Raw genomic sequence first — 19513 nt, forward strand, 5'->3', positions numbered from 1 at the left:
GCCACGACTGACTTCTTTGCTGGAGAGAACTTTGAATAGTGGCCACTAAATTTACCAATTACAACATATCTGAAGAGTAAAAAGGGCTTATCAGGCTAAATTGCACCATCTGATGAGACAAAATAGGTGAATTTTATAGTATGCCAATTATCTCAATAAAACTATTCCGGGGCCAGGGAGGAACCCTGACAATACTACTGAATCAATTTTCTCAAAGGGAGTTACAGAAGTCTTGTATCTCAGCCTAACTCAAACGGAAAAAGGGTTGTGCAGTCTGAGAGTTCAGCGCATACTGTCTGATTAGATAATGCTAAAATGAACAAATTGAGAATCCCTTCATTCACTGGGATGACACAACATTTTCTGCCCATTCCAAGAGCACTCAGTTTGCACCAGCCCGGCCACACACACTGTCTCTTTGCCAGGAGCACCCACCTGTAAGCTAACTGCCAGAACGAGACAGGTACAGCCCCAAAACGGAGGAGAGCAAATGGACCACACAGGCCATGCCCACAACCCTTAACACACTTAACATGCTTTACCTTACTCTGGCAGCATGGTGACCTGGTTTAGGAAATAGTTATTTTTAATTTCTACAATTCTCCAATAACAGAGCTACTTTGTATTAATATTTTTAAGTGATTTTCTGTGCATTTGACTTAGGAGTTGCCTCAAAAATGTATGAATTTTTCCCAGGTGCAGTGGCTCAGCCTGTAATCCCAGCACTTTGGGAGGCTGAGGTGGGCGGATCACTTGAGGTCAGGAGTTCGAGACCAGTCTCACCAACATGGTGAAACTCCATCTCTACTAAAAATACAAAAAAAAAAAAATTAGCTGGGCGTGGTAGTGCACACCTGTAGTCCCAACTACTCTACTCCGGAGGCTGAGGCTTGAGAATTGCTTGAACCTGGGAGGCAGACGGCTGCAGTGAACCGAGCTTGCACCACTGCACTCCAGCTTGGGAGACAGAGCGAGACCGTCTCAAAACAAAACAAGACAAAAAAAAAAAAAAAACCAACAAAAAAAAAAGAAAGAAAGAAAAGAAAACGTATGAATTCAAGGAAAACCAAAACGAGCAAGTTCTCTGTTGAACTGAGATTAGATGTGGAGCTTGATCACTGGGCCCAAGCAGACAGATTTTACCACCACCATACAGAAGGACCAGGAGAAACAGGATGAAACCACAAAGCTCTGAAGGCCTCAGTAATGCAAATCAATGAGTAAGCACTTTGCCACATAAGCAAGAAAATCCACAGAAAGAAACTGATGGTTTCTTGGTGGTGGAATCTGAACCCCCAGCAAGCAGTAGGGTGGGGTGGCCGACCAAGGGCGCTGCCGAGGGGCTGGACTGCCTGAGCTGGAGTCCTGACCCTCAAATTATTGGCACAGCCCTGGGAAAGCTACCCACCTCATGGTATAAAGGAGGTAGCAGACGCAGGGCACTCACGCCTGGGATAGAACAGCATTCTTAAAAGGCTATCATGGAAGAGGCAAAGCAGCAAGGCAAACTTGTTAAAGCTGAAGTGGCTGAAGGGTGCAGGATCGGGCAAATCTGCCATGGTGGTTTGGTAGCTGAAGCTCTGGTGTGAGACACCTGGGCTCGGCTGCCTGATGCCCCTTTGTCCCTATGTGACCCCGAGCGAGCTTCCCAATCTTCTGAGCTTGTTTACTCGTCAGTAAAATCAGAAAACGAAGGAGAGTGTCCCTCAAAGGGCTGCAGTGAAGGCCAGGTGGGATGAAGCAAGCAGAGAATGTAGCACAGTTGGCTGCACACGGAAGGACCTAATGCAGGGGAGCTATGTTCACACACACATGCACACACACACACACACATGCACAAGACGGACACAGCTTCCCTGGGGGAGTCCAGTGCCCACACTTACATAAGTCATGTGGGTCGAAGGGCCGGGGCGGGTCTGGCTCCCAGTCATCCAGATCTGTGTCCTCGCCGTCTTCTTCCTCATCTTCCTCAGTGTCCTCGTCCTCATCCTCATCCTCTTCCTCTTTGGCCTCCAGTCTGCCTAGAGGGGTCTGCAGAGTTGCCAAAGGGTCGGACCCATCCACACTCTCGATGGAAGGCAGCACCTGGTTATGAACTGGCAATGAGGCCTGGGCAAAAGTTGAAGGCACAGAGTAAGCAGACACGGACACCTGCTTTCGGTTCGCTGGTGCCCGCTGGCACAAACAGGGCCCAAGGGCTGGGTGAAATCTAGTCTTCATACCAACTCCTTCCAGGCCCTGGAAAAATGACTTCCATCTACAGGCTGTGAGGAAGAGCTGGCTTCATTTTTGATCTGACTGCTCACAGCCTTTAAGCCTCTGCCTTCCCTCTGCCCCTTCTGTCCCACACCTGGGCGGGCTGCTAAGAAGGCTCAGGTGCTCCCTCCTTTGGCAGCAGTGGGAGATTCAAAACTGGCAAGGCCCTGACCACCTGCGTCCTGACCCCACCCCTTAAACTTAATAGAACCTGGTCTCTTCCTGGCTCATTCAGCCGTTTCACACTGCTTGAGAGGCCTGCCCTGTCTCCCAGAGACTTCAAATAGGTAAGCAACAGACCGTTTCGATGTGTGCACACGTGAGGTATCATCAGTTTCCACATCCGAACTAAACCTGGGGTGGGGGTCCCTCTCGCCTTTCCAGAGTGGCCATACCACACTGGAGGGGGTGAATGAGTTGACCTATCCTCAACCACTTGTCTTTTAAAACTAAACACGTCGTGCAACACATGGTTAACAAAGTTTAACAGCTCACAGCTCTCCTTTTAAACAGCTCAGGCAGGCTGAGGTTTTTAACTAAGAATGAAAGAGATGAGATGCCTGCTTGTTTCATTATGCTGAAGTCAATCTCCTGCAAATAAGACACAGTTTGGGTCATGTATTAGGTTAATGCTATCTTATCAAATATCCTGGCAGAAAATAAAAATGGTACCTTAGAAAGTTCTCCTGCCTCCAATCTACGTGTTACGGGATTGTACACTGGCCTAGAATCCCTTTACTCAATCTTGCTCCTCCTGGCCAATTAGCACAAGGTCATACTCAAGCCATGTCCTAGTCAATAAATAAAGCAAGTTTTTAAAAATGCCACTCCCTTTATCTTCTCATATGTTGTTTTCCTCACCTAAAATACTCTTTCCTCAGCAACCTTCTAAATCCTACCACATTCCGGTTTCCCAATGAACCTCCTTTGATGCCTCCAGCCCTCCCTGAGTCTCCTCTGCTCTGAACTCCTGCAGCCCTTGGAGCCATAGAATCCCACTCCACAACAGCACTCAGCATCTGCTTCCACATTTCACGACCTCACCAGGCAGCCTGAATCATTCTGGAATAGTTCTATGACAATTTCTGTGGAGCCCAGATCTTCCACGCTTTTGTTAGGGCCCAGGACTTTCCTCTGGAGGTAGGCAGAATAAGTGTAACCCTTCCGCCACAAGAATCAAATATTTCAAGCCCCAAAAATCCTAATTCATTCAGTCATTTCTCACATGACCAAACTCCCAGCTCCCTGATCATCTTGTTGTCTTCGTTTATTTCGCAGTGGATTCCATATTTTTATTAATACAACATCAGGGTGCATTAGTGTTTACACTGGCCGCATTGTTCTACTCCAGGCCCATCTTGAACTTGCAGATAACTAAAATCTCTAAGTCCTCTTTTCCCCTCATAGAGTGCTATTAAAGCATTCTTCCCCGCATCAGGACTTCAAGAGCTGATTTTTACTTAAATGGGGGATTTTGCATTTATCTCCAGTAAATTTCATTTCGCTACTTTTATCTGTTCTTCCCGTCTGCCAAGATCCTTAGACTCTAGATCCAGACATCTCACACATTAACTATCCCTACAGCTTTGCAGCCATTGCCAAACACCATCTATTTTGGTGATGAGTATGCGTTTTCACATGAGTCCATCTTGCCTCTCCAGCTGCACCTCAGGGAAATAGACTATGGGCTTTGGAGTCAGGCATTTAGAGTAAAATCCTTGCCCCGCCACTTAGCAAGTTACTACACTTCTCTGAACCTCAGTTTCTTTGTCTGTAAAATGGACACAGTAATACACGCCTCAGGTTGTTGTATTAAGTGAAACAATATGTATATAAGGCCAGTAGCAGAGTGTATAGCATTTAGTAAGTGCTTAGTATTAATCATTATTATCCTAAGTTCTTTAAGGACCATGAAGAGATCATATACTTCCTTCTCAAATTTAAAAGATCGCTGAGCATAAAGTAGGTGTTCAATGAAGATTAATTTGTTGAAATATATTTGGCCTTTTGGGAAATAACACCAATCCCTTCAGGCTTATAGAGGAAGTCTTTGCAGTACTCACAGAAACATCCTTTTTCTGCTGTGCATCTTTATCGAAGAACTTATCAAACTCTAAAAAGAGGCCGGGTGTGGCTGGGTGTGGTGGCTCATGCCTGTAATCCCAGCACTTTGGGAGGCCAAGGTGGGCAGATCACCTGAGGTCAGGAGTTTGAGACTAGCCTGGCCTACATGGTCAAACCCTGTCTACTAAAAATGCAAAAAAAAGTTGCTGGGCATGGTAGCGGGTGCCTGTAATCCCAGCTACTCGGGAGGCTGAGGCAGAAGAATCGCTTGAACCCAGGAGGCGGAGGTTGCAGTGAGCCGAGATCACGCCATTGCACTCCAGCCTGGGCGACAAGAGCGAAACTCCACCCACACCCCACCCCCCTACCGAAAAAAGAGGCCAGGCGTGATGGCTCATGCCTGTAATCCCAGCACTCTGCAAGGCTGAGGCAGGAGGATTGCTTGAGCCCAGGATTTCAAGACCAGCCTGGGCAACACAGTGAAACGCTGTCTCTACAAAAAATACAAAATTAAGCTGGGCAGTGGTGGCACGTGCCTGTGGTCCCAGCTACTCAGGAGACTGACATGGGAGAATCATTTGAGCCCATGAGGTTGAGGCTGCAGTGAGCTGTGATGGTGCCACTGCACTCCAGCCTGGGTGACAGAGCAAGGCCCTGTCTCAAATAATAATAAAAAAAGAACCCTAAAGAAACGGTACTGAGTGTGTTTATTGAGGGCCTGACCTGCAACGGCAGTGTAAGAGCATTGCCCAACATTTGAAACACTCGGTCTCCAGAAAGCAGATCAAACCGGTTATCTCAAACTGCATCCACACACTTAACACATGCTCATTTAACTTTTGCCTGACATTCCACTTCTGCAACTCAGGGTCTTTTAGAAAGTTTTACGTGGGAGGCCAAAATTCTGGAAGACGCTTTTGCCTCAGCTTCAATAAAAACAGTATAAAATGCCCTGTGAGGGTGAGGACTCCACAGGGAACTTCTAGCAGTGCAGCTGCTGTGGCCACCTCCCCCTCGACCTCCTCACCAGAACCTGCGAGGAAGTGACTGTATTCCTGGTCCCCATCTCAGAGCACAGCTTACAATACTGCCCCTTGTCCTAAGCGCTTAAGCATTACGCCAGGGTTAGTGATAAATGTTAGCACATATTGAACAAACCAAAGCATGTGTATACCTCTACTCCTCATAAACTTGCTCTGCAGAGCCAACCTGAAAGAATGAATTCAGCAATTCAGTTATTCTAGTAAAACCGCGATGTATTTTTTTTCCCAACAGATGCTGTGAGAAAGACACTGGTTTGGCAACGTGACTGGCTTCTTGCCACTGCTGGGAAAGCTGACATCAAGATAAAACCAGCCTTCACTTCCCCATGCTGGACCTCTCTCCTAACAGACTGTGGCAAAAGGAAATGCTTAAACACTCCGGCATCACCTTTAAGGGCTGACGCTAAAAGCGGAGTTTGGATATTTACCAGAAACACGCAAACTACTGTTGAAAAGGAACAGAAAGGCCGAGCGCGGTGGCTCACACCTGTAATCCCAGCACTTTGGGAGGCCGAGGTGGGTGGATCACTTGAGGTCAGGAGTTCAAGACCAGGCTGGCCAACATGGTGAAACCCCGTCTGTACCAAAAATCCAAAATATTAGCTGGGCGTGGTGGCAAGCGTCTGTAATCCCAGCTACTCGGGAGGCTGAGGCAGGAGAATCGCTTGAACCAGGGAGGCGGAGGTCGCAGTGAGCCAAGATCATACCACTGCACTCCAGAGGCTGGGTGACAGAGCGAGACTCCGTCTTAAAAACAAAACAAAACAAAACAAAAAAAGAAGTAAAGGAATGGAAAGAGCTGGTGACCATCATTTCTAGATAAGAACTGTACACTTCTAGACAACACAAACCTTAACACACAACAGGCATGCATTACAAATTTAATGAGCCACAAATTCAAATTCAGCTGGTGTTTACTGAGTGCTAGGCACGTATTTGAATTCTTTTGAGGCCAGGTGATGTTACAACGCTCCTAAGTGGCAGAGATGAAGTCTAAATTCTGACTCTGCACTGCCTTTTCCACTACATCACAAGGGCCCTATGGAATTCGGTCTATTCAAGGAGGGCAGCAGAAGCGGTAAACGTCACCCACGCTTTGAATACCTGGGCAACAAGGTAACCACACATGTTCCTGAGGTCATAGCCAGGCAGTAGGTTGGCAAGCAGTGTGTGTCTGTTTCACTTAGAGGAAAAGAGTACGAAGCAAAACCATTTTAATCCTGTGCATTTTGTCATGTACCATAAAATACAGTAAAAGCAAAAAGAATCTATAAACTTATGGTATTCTTTCTCCTTCCCACTTAATACCACTCTCTGTAATTATTTCTGAAAGGACATAATGTATTTCAGGATACAATTTATCTGAGAAGTGAAACATGAAACGACGACGCTGGACAGCAGCACACACAACAGAATGCTTCTTGATTCCTACTGAGACCAATTATCAGGGCAGCATATTTTCCTCTCAGTGTGTGGGGAGTCACACATGTTCATTTTCAAAAACAAAGGGAGACTATGCCTGGAGACCACTGATGCCTTTCTTAAGGACGAGGGAATGCATACACGAAAAAGGCTTCAAGCACATTCTGCCCCCACTAAAAACAACTGAAAATATAATAGGAACCTTTTGGTTAAGAAAAAAAACCAAAAACCAAAAAAATACCATCATCTGTGTTAAACCCTCAATCTAACTTTCTATCCAGAATTTATCCAGGTCACCAGATAAACTGACAACTGCTGAGGTGTTATAACCAGAAATAAAAACTGTGCTGGTTGAAAGGAAACTACAACGAAGAAAGATGCTAAGCCAATAGTTACACTGTCTTGTGATGTCAGGGTTTGTGGAGCTGAGTACAACTTTCCTTTTGAGCAAAACATGAAACAAGCAGATTGTTTCTGGAGATTGGAAAAGATGAAGGGCCCTTTGAAGTGCAAATGGCAACGAAGCCTTTAATTAAAACTATCCCTTAATATTAAAACAACAAAAATTTGCCTATCGGATTGGCAAAATTTGAAAAGAATGCAAATACTCAGTGTGGCAAGAGTGTGTGGAAATGGGGCACCCTTGTATGCTATATTGTTGGTGGGAATACAAATATTTTCAGTGTCTGAAAAGCAATTTAGAAAATCAATTATCAAAATAATTTCACACAAATATCAAATAGAATAGTATAATAAACCTCATGTATCCATAACTCAGCTCAGCAATTATCAATTCATGGCCAATCAACATCTTTTTTTTAAGAGACAAAATGTCTGTCTAGAGTGCAGAGTGGCTTAATCACAGCTCACTGCAGCCTCAACCTCCCAGGCTCAAGTGATCTTCCCACCTCAGCCTCCCGAGTAGCTGACATTACGTGCCACCATGCCTGGCTAATTTTTTTAGTTTTTGTAGAGACAGGGGTCTTTACTATGTTGCCTAGGCTGGTCTTTAACTCCTGGGCTCAAGTGGTCCTCCTGTCTCGGCGATCCCAAAGTGCTGGGATTATAGATGTGATTCACCATGCATGGCCAATTCATGGCCAATCTTATTTCAACTAATCTCCTACCTTCTTCCTCCCTCATTGGGAGAAGCAAAACCAAGACATTATACGTTTTCATCTGTAAATAGTTGAGTACAATGAAATGACTTTTAGATTGCATATCTTATCATACCTAAAAAATTTAAATCAGTCTTTTTTTTTTTTTTTTGAGATGGAGGCTCACTCTTATCGCCCAGGCTGGAGTGCAATGGCACGATCTCAGCTCACTGCAACCTCCGCCTCCCAGGTTCAAGCGATTCTCCTGCCTCATCCTCCTGAGTAGCTAGGATTACAGGTGCCCACCATCACACCCAACTAATTTTTGTATTTTTTGTTGCGATGGAGTTTCACTATGTTGGCCAGGCTGGTCTCAAACTCCTGACCTCAGGTGAACCACCCACCTTGGCTTCCCAAAGTGCTAGGATTACAGGCATGATCCACTGCACCCGGCCGTCATTTCCGTGTTTTTTTTGTTTTGTTTTGTTTTTAGACAGAGTCTTGCTCTGTTGCCAGGATGGTGTACAGTGGTGTGATCTCGGCTCACTGCAACCTCCAACTCCCTGGTTCAAGCGATTCTCCTGCCTCAGCCTCCCGAGTGGCTGGGATTACAGGCATGCGCCACCACGACCAGCTAATTTTTATATTTTTAGTAGAGAGACGGTTTCACCATGTTGGCCAGGATGGTCTCGATCTCCTGACCTTGTGATCCTCCCGCCTCGGCCTCCCAAAATGTTGGGATTACAGGCGTGAGCCACCGCACCCGGCCCCGGCCGTCATTTCTTGACACTATAAAATATCAACTTAGTGTTATGATTTCCCAATTGCCTCATATTTTTTTTTACAGTTGGCTTATTCAAATCAGGATCCAAACAAGGTCCACATATTGCATCTGACTGATATGCCTCTGAAGTCTCCTTTAATAGGTAAGTTCCCCTTCCTCCTCTTTTCCCTTGCAATTTATTTGGAAAAGAAACTAAACCATTTGTCCTAGGGAATCTCCCACAGGCTGGGTTTTGCTGACTGCATTCATGTGTATCTTTTAATTTGTTCCATTTTGTCTACCATGCTTGAATCTAGACACTCAATCTGGTACTTGAATCTAGACACTCAATCAGATTCCAGTTTGATTTTTGGGGAAGAATAGTTCATATGTGATATAATGCAATAGGAGGTACACAATACCAGGAGGCATATCATGAACGGCTGTCTCTCTGTTGGTGATAGTATCACTCGGATCTATCCATTATACCATTCCTCATCAGCTTTTTCCTGATGGTTTCAGGCTACCATTGATAATCATTGCCTAGGTCCGTATGTCATTAGCGGCTGCAAAATGGTGATATTCTAAGTCAATCATCCCCTCTTTATTTATTAGTAGCAATGCTTCTATAAAGAAATTTCCCTCATCAAGTAATTCGTTACCTGAGTACCTTCAAGGAGAAACACAGCATTCTTTTTCTCCATTTGCCAGTTTTTAGAATAATATGGTAAATTCTAGCATCCTCAAAAAGTGACCAATCCAATAAGTTATTTCTTTTAGTATCACTATGAACTTGTGGACTTTAAGCATATTTAGGTACTTTAATCTATTGTAGATGTTATCCTTTTTTAGAGGTCAATTTGACCCATTTTGGCCCCTTCAAGTTCTTGCCATAGGAAACCAGAAGTTTTTAATAGCAACCCTGCAGTCTAAGAAGACAAGATGCTCCAAATTCATCGGTACATTCTCTGCCCCAGAGCTAGAATCTGTCATTTCTCCAAAAAGCCCTAATTCCTTTTGCTGGTGAATCGTATTTAAGAGACCACATCGCAGCATTTGGGATACTCACTGCTGCTGGGTTGATCATCATGTCTAAACTACTTCAATGGCCAGAACTAGAAAACACGTTTTTGTGTTTTTTTTTGCTTTTTTTGTTTTTTGTTTTGTTTTGTTTTTGAGACAGTCTCTCTCTGTCACCCAGGCTGAAGTACAGTGGTGTGATGTCAGCTCACTGCAACCTCTACCTCCTGGGTTCAAGCGATTCTCCTGCCTCAGCCTCCCAAGTAGCTGGGACTACAGGCATGAGCCACAATGCCTAGCTAATTTTTGTATTTTTAGTAGAGACGGGGTTTCACCATATTAGCCAGGGTGGTCTCGAACTCCTAACCTCAGGTGATTCACGTGCCTCGGCTTCCCAACGTGCTGGGATTATGGGCATAAGCCACTACGCCCAGATTGTTTTTTATTTTTTTGAGACAGAGTCTTGCTCTGTCACCCAGGCTGGAGTACAGTAGCACAACCTCAGCTCAATGCAAACTCCGCCTCCCAGGTTCAAGTAATTCTACAGACTCGGCCTCCAGAGTAGCTGGGATTACAGGCATGAGCCACTACACGCAGGTAATTTTTGTATTTCTTGTAGAGACAGGGTTTTGCCATGTTGCCCAGGCTGGTCTCGAACTCCTGGCCTCAAGTGATCTGCCTGCCTCAGCCTCCCAAAGTGTTGGGATTACAGGCGCCTGGCCAGAAAACACGTTTTTTAAGAGAAAACATATTACAAGTCCATATTCATATTCCAATTCAAATTTAGAATTCTGGGTTTTTATTTCATTGGTTTGGTTTTTATATTTGTATCTTCTTCCACTTTTACAAAAAGCTTGGTTCTTAACTTAAAATACAAATATCTTCTGTCTCTACCTTTTCTCTTTGGGGTATTTATCCTAAGGAAATAATCTGATATGATATCCATGACAGCGTTCTTTACAGTAGCAAAAAAAAAAAAAAAAAGAAAATAATCTACATGTAAAATAATAAATGAAGTATATAATAGTATATCCATATATATATATAAAATCCATTGCTTGCTTGATGGAATCAGTAAGTATTTACAGAAATGAGGTTGGTTTGGGTCAAGAATATACCTAGTTATTACAAAAAATTATTAAAATAAATAACAATTCTCATTTAAGTTCAAAGACCCCACTACATTGCCGTTCACTGCCAATCATGAATGAATTTAACCCCAACTTATACAACAAAGGCTCCTAACAACCCTCTCTATATTTCAGATGATATTAATACAACTAGTGTTCATTTTTCTAAATTTTAAAATAGAAGCATACAAATCTTCTACCAAGAAATAAAAAAGCAGAAAGTGCTTCTCTTTTAAATTTTTTTTTTTTTTTTTTGAGATGGAGTCTTGCTCTGTCACCCAGGCTGGAGTGTAGTGGCACAATCTTGGCTCACTGCAACCTCCACTTCCCAGGTTGAGGTGATTCTTGTGCCTCAGCCTTCCAAGTAAGTGGGATTACAGGCACCCACCACCATGCCCGGCTAAGTTTTTTGTATTTTTAGTAGAGACGGGGTTTCACCATGTTGGCCAGGCTGGTCTTGAACTCCTGACCTCAAGTGATCCGTCAACCTCAGCCTCCGAAAGTGCTGGGATTACACGTGTGAGCCACCACGCCTGGCCAGAAAGTGCTTCTTAATGAGAATAATTTAATTATTAATCAGTCGTGGCACTCAGTAATACAAACAAATTACAGTCACACTAACTGACATGGAAGTAAACCTGTTTGGTTTTTGTTTATTTATTTCTTGAGACAGGGTCTTACTCTGCCACCCAGGCTGGAGTGCAGTAGTGCAATCAAAGCTCACTGTAGCCTTGAACTTCTGGGTTTAAGGGATCCTTCCACCTTAGCCTCCCAAGTAGCTGGAACCACAGGTGTGCACCACCACACCTGGCTAATTTTTAAATTTTTTGCAGAGATGGGGTCTCGCTATATTGCCCAGTCTGGTCTCAAACGATTCTCCCACCTCAGCCTCCCAAAGTGCTGGGATTATAGGCATGAGCCTCTGTGCCCAGCTGCTCCCACACCTTCTTTATCACTTTCACATTCTTGCAGAAAATAAGGAGGAAGTCATCAAAGCCAAGTAGGATATATCAGGAATGAAGGTAATGGGAAAGAAATGTTTTAAAAGAAAACCAAGAAGAACTCAACTTTTTAGAAGCTGGCACGAGGAAAATTGGAACCAAATTTATATGTAATTTAAGCAAGAATTTTTTTTTCAGTATTTAAAAATAGAGCAAGTACAAAAGCTATATCAATTTCCAAAAAAAAGAGACACTTTTAAACCTCATGATTATTCTTTGGTACTTGAACAAATACCCTGTTTATATGCTCATTTTAAAAACTTTATCTGACAAATCACTTTCTATTACCAGATTATTCCAGTATATACTTACTGAAATATGTTAATATTATGTTACGTTTTGCTTTGTTTTCATTAAAGGAGCTGGAGAACATTCTCAGTATGTAAGAAACAAACATCCAGAGATGGTGCAGTGCAAAGGGATGGGGGCATTCCAGGCACAGTGGCATTCACAGTGTTATCCCCAAACAAGAAAAAGGCAATTGGTTACCTGCTGAGCTGTAGCATCCTGTTGGACATAAGCTACCTGGCCGGGGTCTGTAAACAGAGTCTAAACAAACAAACAAACAAAAAATTATCAGTAGCTCTTTGGATAGCCTGCCTACACAGAAAAATTATCCTACGGCTAAGCACTAATTTTTAGAGAAGTTAACTCCCATTTTAGCTAGTAATAATCTTTCATTAATACAGAAAATAAAGATAGTAATCTTAAATTTAGCTAAAGCCTTTCATTCACATGGCTCCAAAGAGATTGTATAAGCTAACCATCCCAATGGCTAACATACTTCACAATTTTACTGCTAAGCAAAGCCTCTCTTGGGACTGAATGTCACAGTTAATTAAAAAGGCATCTCATGAAAACAAAAGAGACATGACATGAACAAGGGTTCACAGGTTCACACATAACACTGCTCACAGGAGTAGACTTGTGATTAAATGAAAATGGATGGAGATAGACAGGCATCCAGAAGAGGATTACATACCCAAGGATTACAGCTATTTCAAATGTAAGTGCATGTTTATTATCAGAAGAGAAGTAGAAGGAAAATAAATTGAACTTAATGTTCCATGAGTTCTTTTCTGGACAGTCAGTAAAGTCATAATTTAAAAAAAAATTAATCATCATAAACTAAGTTGGCTCATAATGCAGCAAAGCTAACTAGAGAAAATTCTTCGAAACTATTGTAGCCAGGGCACCACAGTTAATATCTCTAATCCAGAAAAATGTCAAAATGTCCTTTCTTCTAAAGTTTTTAAAAATCTGGCTGGGCGTGGTGACTCACACCTGTAATCCCAGCACTTTGGGAAGACAAGGCAGGTGGATCACCTGAGGTCAGGAGTTCGAGACCAGCCTGGCCAACATGGCAAAACCCCATCTCTACTAAAAATACAAAAATTAGCTGGTTGTGGTGGTGGGTGCCTGTAATCCCAGTTGCTCGGGAGGCTGAGACAGGAAAATCACTTGAACCCAAGAGGTAGAGGTTGCAGTGAGCTGAGATTGCGCCACTGCACTCCAGCCTAGGAGACAGAGCAAGACTCTGTCTCAGAAAAAATAAAAAATAAGTAAGTAAAATAAAAATTATCCAAATTCAGACATTTAGTAACATTGTAATAAACTAAAAGTTGGTCACAGGACATTCTTACATAAACTAATCTTATTTTAATATAGGCAGGGGTATTCCAAAAGTACCACTAAGTCTTCAGTGATTTCATACTTACGTAGATTTGAAAGGCACTGATTAGGCAGGCCTCATTTCTTTTTGGGAGTGATCTGAGCCTCTTTATTAAATATCAAACGAGGGCAAATTTTTATTACCAAGATGCTACTAAAACAGTATGCAATTTAGATGTTAAAGATATACATTTCAAAGTACTTTATACATTGTAAAGTGCTAACAATGTAAATTCACATTTATATGTTGGGGGATATTGGTGTCACTCATTTGGAAGCTATACTGCAAGTCACTGGCAAAAAAATAAAATAAAAGCAGCTATAATGGTACAGATTTTACCAGTAAACATCTTTGCTTCTAGTACAGCCTTGCAAATCAGTAAGTTATTAAGAAGTGGTAGCTAATAAGCTTAGCAGGACACTTTCTTACACATTGAGCTGACATAATCTGTATGTTTTCACAGAGCCATTTTTGGCCTGGTTCTTGATATTTAGGAATAATAACAAATTCATAACCTAGTCAACTGGAGAGAAGAGCTATATACGACCCCATACTCTAACTCCTTATTGCATTTAGTGTCGAGAAATAAATCACATCTTCCTCTGCCAAGTTGGTTACAAGCTCCTTGAGAGCACAGATCTTTTTGTTTTTTGAGACAGAGTTTTGCTCTGTCACCCAGGCTGGAGTGCAGTGGCACGATCTCGGCTCACTGCAACCTCTGCCTCCCAGGTTCAAGCAATTCTCTGCCTCAGCCTCCTGAGTAGCTGGGATTACAAGTGCCCACCACCACGCCCGGCTACTTTTTTATATTTTTAGTAGAGACAGAGTTTCACCATCTTGGCCAGGCTGGTCTTGAACTCCTGACCTCGTGATCCACCTGCCTCGGCCTCCCAAAGTGCTGGGATTACAGGCGTGAGCCACCGCGCCTGGCTGAGAGCACAAATCTTATCTGAATACGTTCTGCATCACCAGTACCTAGCACTATGACTGACAGAAAGTAAACACAAGTAATTGGTTAATTAGTTAATTAACAAATTATAAACAGATAATCCTTCACATGCCTGTGCGGCTTCCACCGGGTGGATGTACACCAGCGTGTGCTCTGGACCATCCACTGATGTGTAGGAGGCACCATCTGCCGTGTACACCACCTGCTGGGGTGGGCGAACCTGGTCATCGGTATAGACGATCTGAGCCACTGTTCCAGTGTCTGGAACAAAGTGCACCTGGCATAAAAAGGAGACAAGGACAAAGAACAAAATCAGTCTCAGGAAGGTAAGTGATCAACAAGCACACCTGGGCTTCTCAAATATCCCCAAAGACAGGAGAATAGGGATGGATACACCTTCGTCTACACCGAGGTGGTGACTAGGGGAGGATCCAAGGACCTTGTCATTGTTTTACTGCTAAATGTTAGGCAACCGACTTAAATTCCCCTTTGCCTCAAATGTCCAATGCAGATAACTCTTTTGGGGAGTAATAAGGGCGTGGTTAATTGATCCTGGAAACGACACTGAAGATTCCTGCTTGACAACACTACCAGAATAAAACATACAAATTACTCTGTGGTGTGAAAAAATACGTCAAGACTCAAAAGCCAATTGCTGTCAACACATCATAAGAATTCTATTTTATAACTAATAGTGTCTTTCAGCAGACACATTAAAATAAGGTCACTTTTGGCCAGGCGTGGTGGCTTGCACCTGTAATCCCAGCACTTTGGGAAGCCAAGGCGGGTGGATTACCTGAGGTCAGGAGTTCAGGACCAGCCTGGCCAACATGGTGAAACCTCGTCTCTACTAAAAAAATACAAAAATTAGCCAGGCGTGGTGGGGGGCGCCTGTAATCCCAGCTACTCAGGAGGCTGAGAAAGGAGAATTGCTTGAACCTGGGAGGCAGAGGTTGCAGTGAGCCGAGATCGCGCCATTGCACTCCAGCCTGGGCAAGAAGAGTGAAACTCCATCTCAAAAATAAAATATAAAATAAAATAAAATAAATAAAATAAAATAAAGTCACTTTCTTTCCTGCAAGTTGTTTCATACACAAAGGACATACTGGAGGCATATCAGTAAATGCTTGCTGAATCAATGAATGTAATAGAACTCTTCCTTGCCAGGTAGGTGAAGACACAGAAAATTCTAACGAAGTACTTTTAAGGGGTTCTGGACAACTATTTCAGCTGTCACCAGGGTAAATAATTTTCTCCCAAGGCCTAAAGAACTAAAGCAGAAATCGAGTTTTGTAAAACATTTTCCGAGTGGTCAGCTTTAGAGGACTGAATTCTTGAAGGCCTGAGCTTGGCACATGGCCTGATGCCTGATATTGAAGGTCTGGAAGCAGATGGCCCAAGCACACATTTGGGAGAGAAATAATGTATGTGTTGCTGTCGAAGTCAGGCACTCTTAGGGTGGAAGCCTTGCTCTTATGCTGCCTTGGCTTTGGACCTAACTTTTTTATGTCAGTTTTCTCTAGTGAAGGATAGTAGATCCCAAAGATAATATAAACTAATTTAATCCCCAGAAGGAAACCTAAGAGACAAAATGTAATCAAACACCACAGAAATACAACAAACTTCCACCTCTACACTAAATGATTAGTCTGGCTTCTACATAAATTTGATTTGTCTGGGAAGATAAAGTTTGTCTATTGGAAAAATTAGGCTCATATTTGAGCAGCCTTAATTGCTATAAGACAATTTTGTGACTTTAGATTTGTTCATTAACATCAAAGCCTTGAACTAGTTTCAGTGCTTAAGAAGGGAAAACATGTTTCCTCCAGACAAGCTATCCAAGCTTTTCTGCTTGGTCTTCATCACTCATTAAATCAGAATTCCCAGCTGACGGAACAAACAGTTGGGAGGAAGGAGTGGCACAGGGACCCTGACCTTGGCTATCTACTATCTGGTTACCCACAGACAGGGCCCTGGTCATGCAGTGTCACAACCAGATTTTCTTTTGTTTTGCTTTTTAATGAACTACAATTTTGTTTATAAATAAAATATACCAAAATACATAGCTGCATGGAAGTGACCTCAAAATGATTTCCAGGAGAGACAAAACGGAATTCTCATATACTCTGCTGAAAACATCGGTGGAACTTTTTTTTTTTTTTTTTTTTTTTTTTTTTTTTTTTTTGAGACGGAGTCTTGCTCTGTCGCCCAGGCTGGAGTGCAGTGGCGCAATCTCGGCTCACTGCAAGCTCCGCCTCCCGGGTTCACGCCATTCTCCTGCCTCAGCCTCTCCGAGTAGCTGGGACTACAGGCGCCCGCCACTACGCCCGGCTAAATTTTTTTGTATTTTTTAGTAGAGATGGGGTTTCACCGTGGTCTCGATCTCCTGACCTCGTGATCCGCCCGCCTCGGCCTCCCAAAGTGCTGGGATTACAAGCGTGAGCCACCGCGCCCGGCCGGTGGAACTTTTTTAAGCAATGAGACTAAGACTTTATTTATTTTTATTTTTAAAGACAGGGTCTCATTCTGTCACCCAGGCTAGAGTGTATTGGTGCAGTCATGGTTCACTGCAGCCTCTACCTCCTGGAGACATGACTGCACCACTACAGACAGGCATGCACCACCACGTCCAGCTAATTTTTTTTTTTTTTTTTTTGGTAGAGTCAGGGCCTCACTTTGTTGCCCAGGCTGGTCTTAAACTCCTGGACTGGATCGATCCTCCTGCCTTGGCCTCCCAAACTGCTGGGAAAGGCATGAACCACCATATCTGGCCCATACTGAGACTTTTTAATCATACCAGATGACCAATTTTATTTATTGTATATTTATTATATTGCTTAAATTAAATAGAATCTGCATACTTAAATATTTCAGTGTAACTTCTTGATTTTGATACTAGTACTATGGTTATGTTAGTTTAATGAAACATTACATGTGTATGTTTACTACAATGTTTAAAAATTAGGCCGGGCGCGGTGGCTCACGCTTGTAATCCCAGCACTTTGGGAGGCCGAGGCGGGCGAATCACGAGGTCAGGAGATCGAGACCACGGTGAAACCCCGTCTCTACTAAAAAATATAAAAAATTAGCCGGGCGTGGTGGCGGGCGCCTGTAGTCCCAGCTACTCGGAGAGGCTGAGGCAGGAGAATGGCGTGAACCCGGGAGGAGGAGCTTGCAGGGAGCGGGGATACCCCCCCCCCCCCCGGGCCGGGGGGAAAAAGTGTGACAAAAAAAAAAAAAAAAAAAAAAAAAAAAAGTTTAAAAATTAAGTTTTACACTTTGGTCACATACAAAACATGGCTCCATATGACTGATAATCATCCCAAAATTCAACTCCATATCAAAAATGCAGAGATTTGCCTTCGCTAAGAACAGTCAAAATAACATGTGGTTGGTTCTAGCAGCAATCTGAAAGGCAAAGATCATTGATGACAGCAGCATTTGATCAAGTGACTAACCTCTACAGTGGCTGACTCATAATGGAACAACTTTCACTTAGAGGTTTACATTCTGAATTTAAAAAGAAAAGAAAAGGCCACTCACTTTATAGACATACCTGCACTCATTACACACAAAGGATCAAACTCCTATGGATAACATAAAAGAAAAACTATAGTTTAAGGTTATCAGCACCAACAGCATAAAAAAAGCAGGGTAGTAAAACAGATTATGACAGTAAATTGCAGACAAGGCGGAGAAGCCTATAGGTGGTGGTCTAGCTCTCCTAACTCATAGTGAGCCACATCGATGGAGCATTCAAGGTGCCAAAACAGTCCCTATTCTTTGTGTACGAGTTCTGCATGTCGGCTCCTAAAAACAAGTCACTACTAGATAGCAGCTGTATTTCTTTGCTGTCAGCAAACTGTGTGCAGCTGAAAACCTCTCAGTAACAAGCTGGAAAAGACCAGTCTTCACCTGTGCAGCATTCGGTTCATGCTCTGCAGATGTCGGCCACACATGCGAGCTTTCATCTTTGGAATCCATCTTCTCCCAACTGGACAGCTCCACGTCTAGCACACCTAGAGCAGCACAGGGTACAGGACAGTCATCTGTCTACCATACGTGTGTTCATGAAGGACAGAAAGGTCCGTCTGCAGCGTGCCTGAGAAAACACAGAAAAGGAACCAAGACTTTCAGTAGATAAATACATTTTAATAGATTACAATTTCAACCACAAATAATAAAAGAAAGCTTGTCAAAAAGCAACACACCTGGGCAAAAAAACGTAAAAATGAAGACATTATTTGTAATAATAGTATAGGCCAGGTACAGTGACTCACACCTGTAATCGCAGCTCTTTAGGGTTTTTTTTGGGGGGGTGGGGGGAGTTGTTTTTGTTTTTGAGATGGAGTCTCACTCTGTTGCCCAGGCTGGAGTGCAGTGGCACGATCTAGGCTCACTGCAACCTCCACCTCCTAGGTTTAAGCGATTCCCCTGCCTCATCCTCCTGAGTAGCTGGGACTACAGGTACGAGCAACCATGCCCAGCTAATTTTTTGTATTTTTAGTAGAGATGTGTTTTCACCATGTTGGCCAGGCTGGCCTCAAACTCCTGAGCTCAAGTGATCCACCTGCCTTGGTCCCCCAAAGCGCTGGGATTACAGGCATGAGCCACCACACCCGGCCAATCCCAGCTCTTTGGGAGGCCAAGATGGGAGGATCACTTGAGGCCAGGAGTTTGAGACCAGCCTGGTCAACATGGTGAGACCCCATCTCTATTTAAGAAAAAGAAATTAAAAAAAAATAAGATAATGTATTGCATGCTTTCTATGTTCTAAACACTAATTGGGTATGTGTGTGTGTGTGTATCTTATAAAATTATATATTTTGCATATATGTGTATACATAAATGTGTGCATGTTGGTATAACGCGATTCTCATTAAAAATACTGAAGATAATCTTAGTTCTTGTGAGGAGAATGAGTTTCTCAGATGCCAAATGCAGGCTCTTTCCTTGTAGACACTAACTTCCCATACCACCTTTACTCAAAATGAACAGCAGAATAATAAGTCTCAAGATGAGGGGAAAGTGGCACGCGGAGGGAGCTACATTTTCTGCGTAAAAAATTTGGTGAATGCAAATACAAACTTTCTTTC

General features: G+C 43.1%; 1 protein-coding gene across 2 annotated transcripts in view; it reads right to left on the reverse strand.

The window, feature by feature from the left end:
* Window positions 1–18519, reverse strand: part of PRDM10 (PR/SET domain 10) — a 66171-nt gene extending 47652 nt beyond the window's left edge. Inside the window, exons 1-4 of one of the 2 annotated variants that reach the window (XM_032167889.1) lie at window positions 18333–18519; window positions 14530–14694; window positions 12286–12345; window positions 1884–2109 (exon numbers count right to left, since the gene is read on the reverse strand). In XM_032167889.1, coding sequence (XP_032023780.1) covers window positions 1884–2109; window positions 12286–12345; window positions 14530–14694; window positions 18333–18401 — 520 coding nt within the window. In that variant the 5' untranslated portion in view covers window positions 18402–18519. The remainder of the gene's footprint in view (window positions 1–1883; window positions 2110–12285; window positions 12346–14529; window positions 14695–18332) is intronic. The other variant, XM_032167891.2, reaches the window with a different exon arrangement.
* Between the last annotated feature and the right edge of the window lie 994 nt (window positions 18520–19513).

Source organism: Hylobates moloch, unplaced genomic scaffold (genome assembly GCF_009828535.3).
Source record: "Hylobates moloch isolate HMO894 unplaced genomic scaffold, HMol_V3 SCAFFOLD_11, whole genome shotgun sequence".
Lineage (NCBI taxonomy): Eukaryota > Metazoa > Chordata > Mammalia > Primates > Hylobatidae > Hylobates > Hylobates moloch.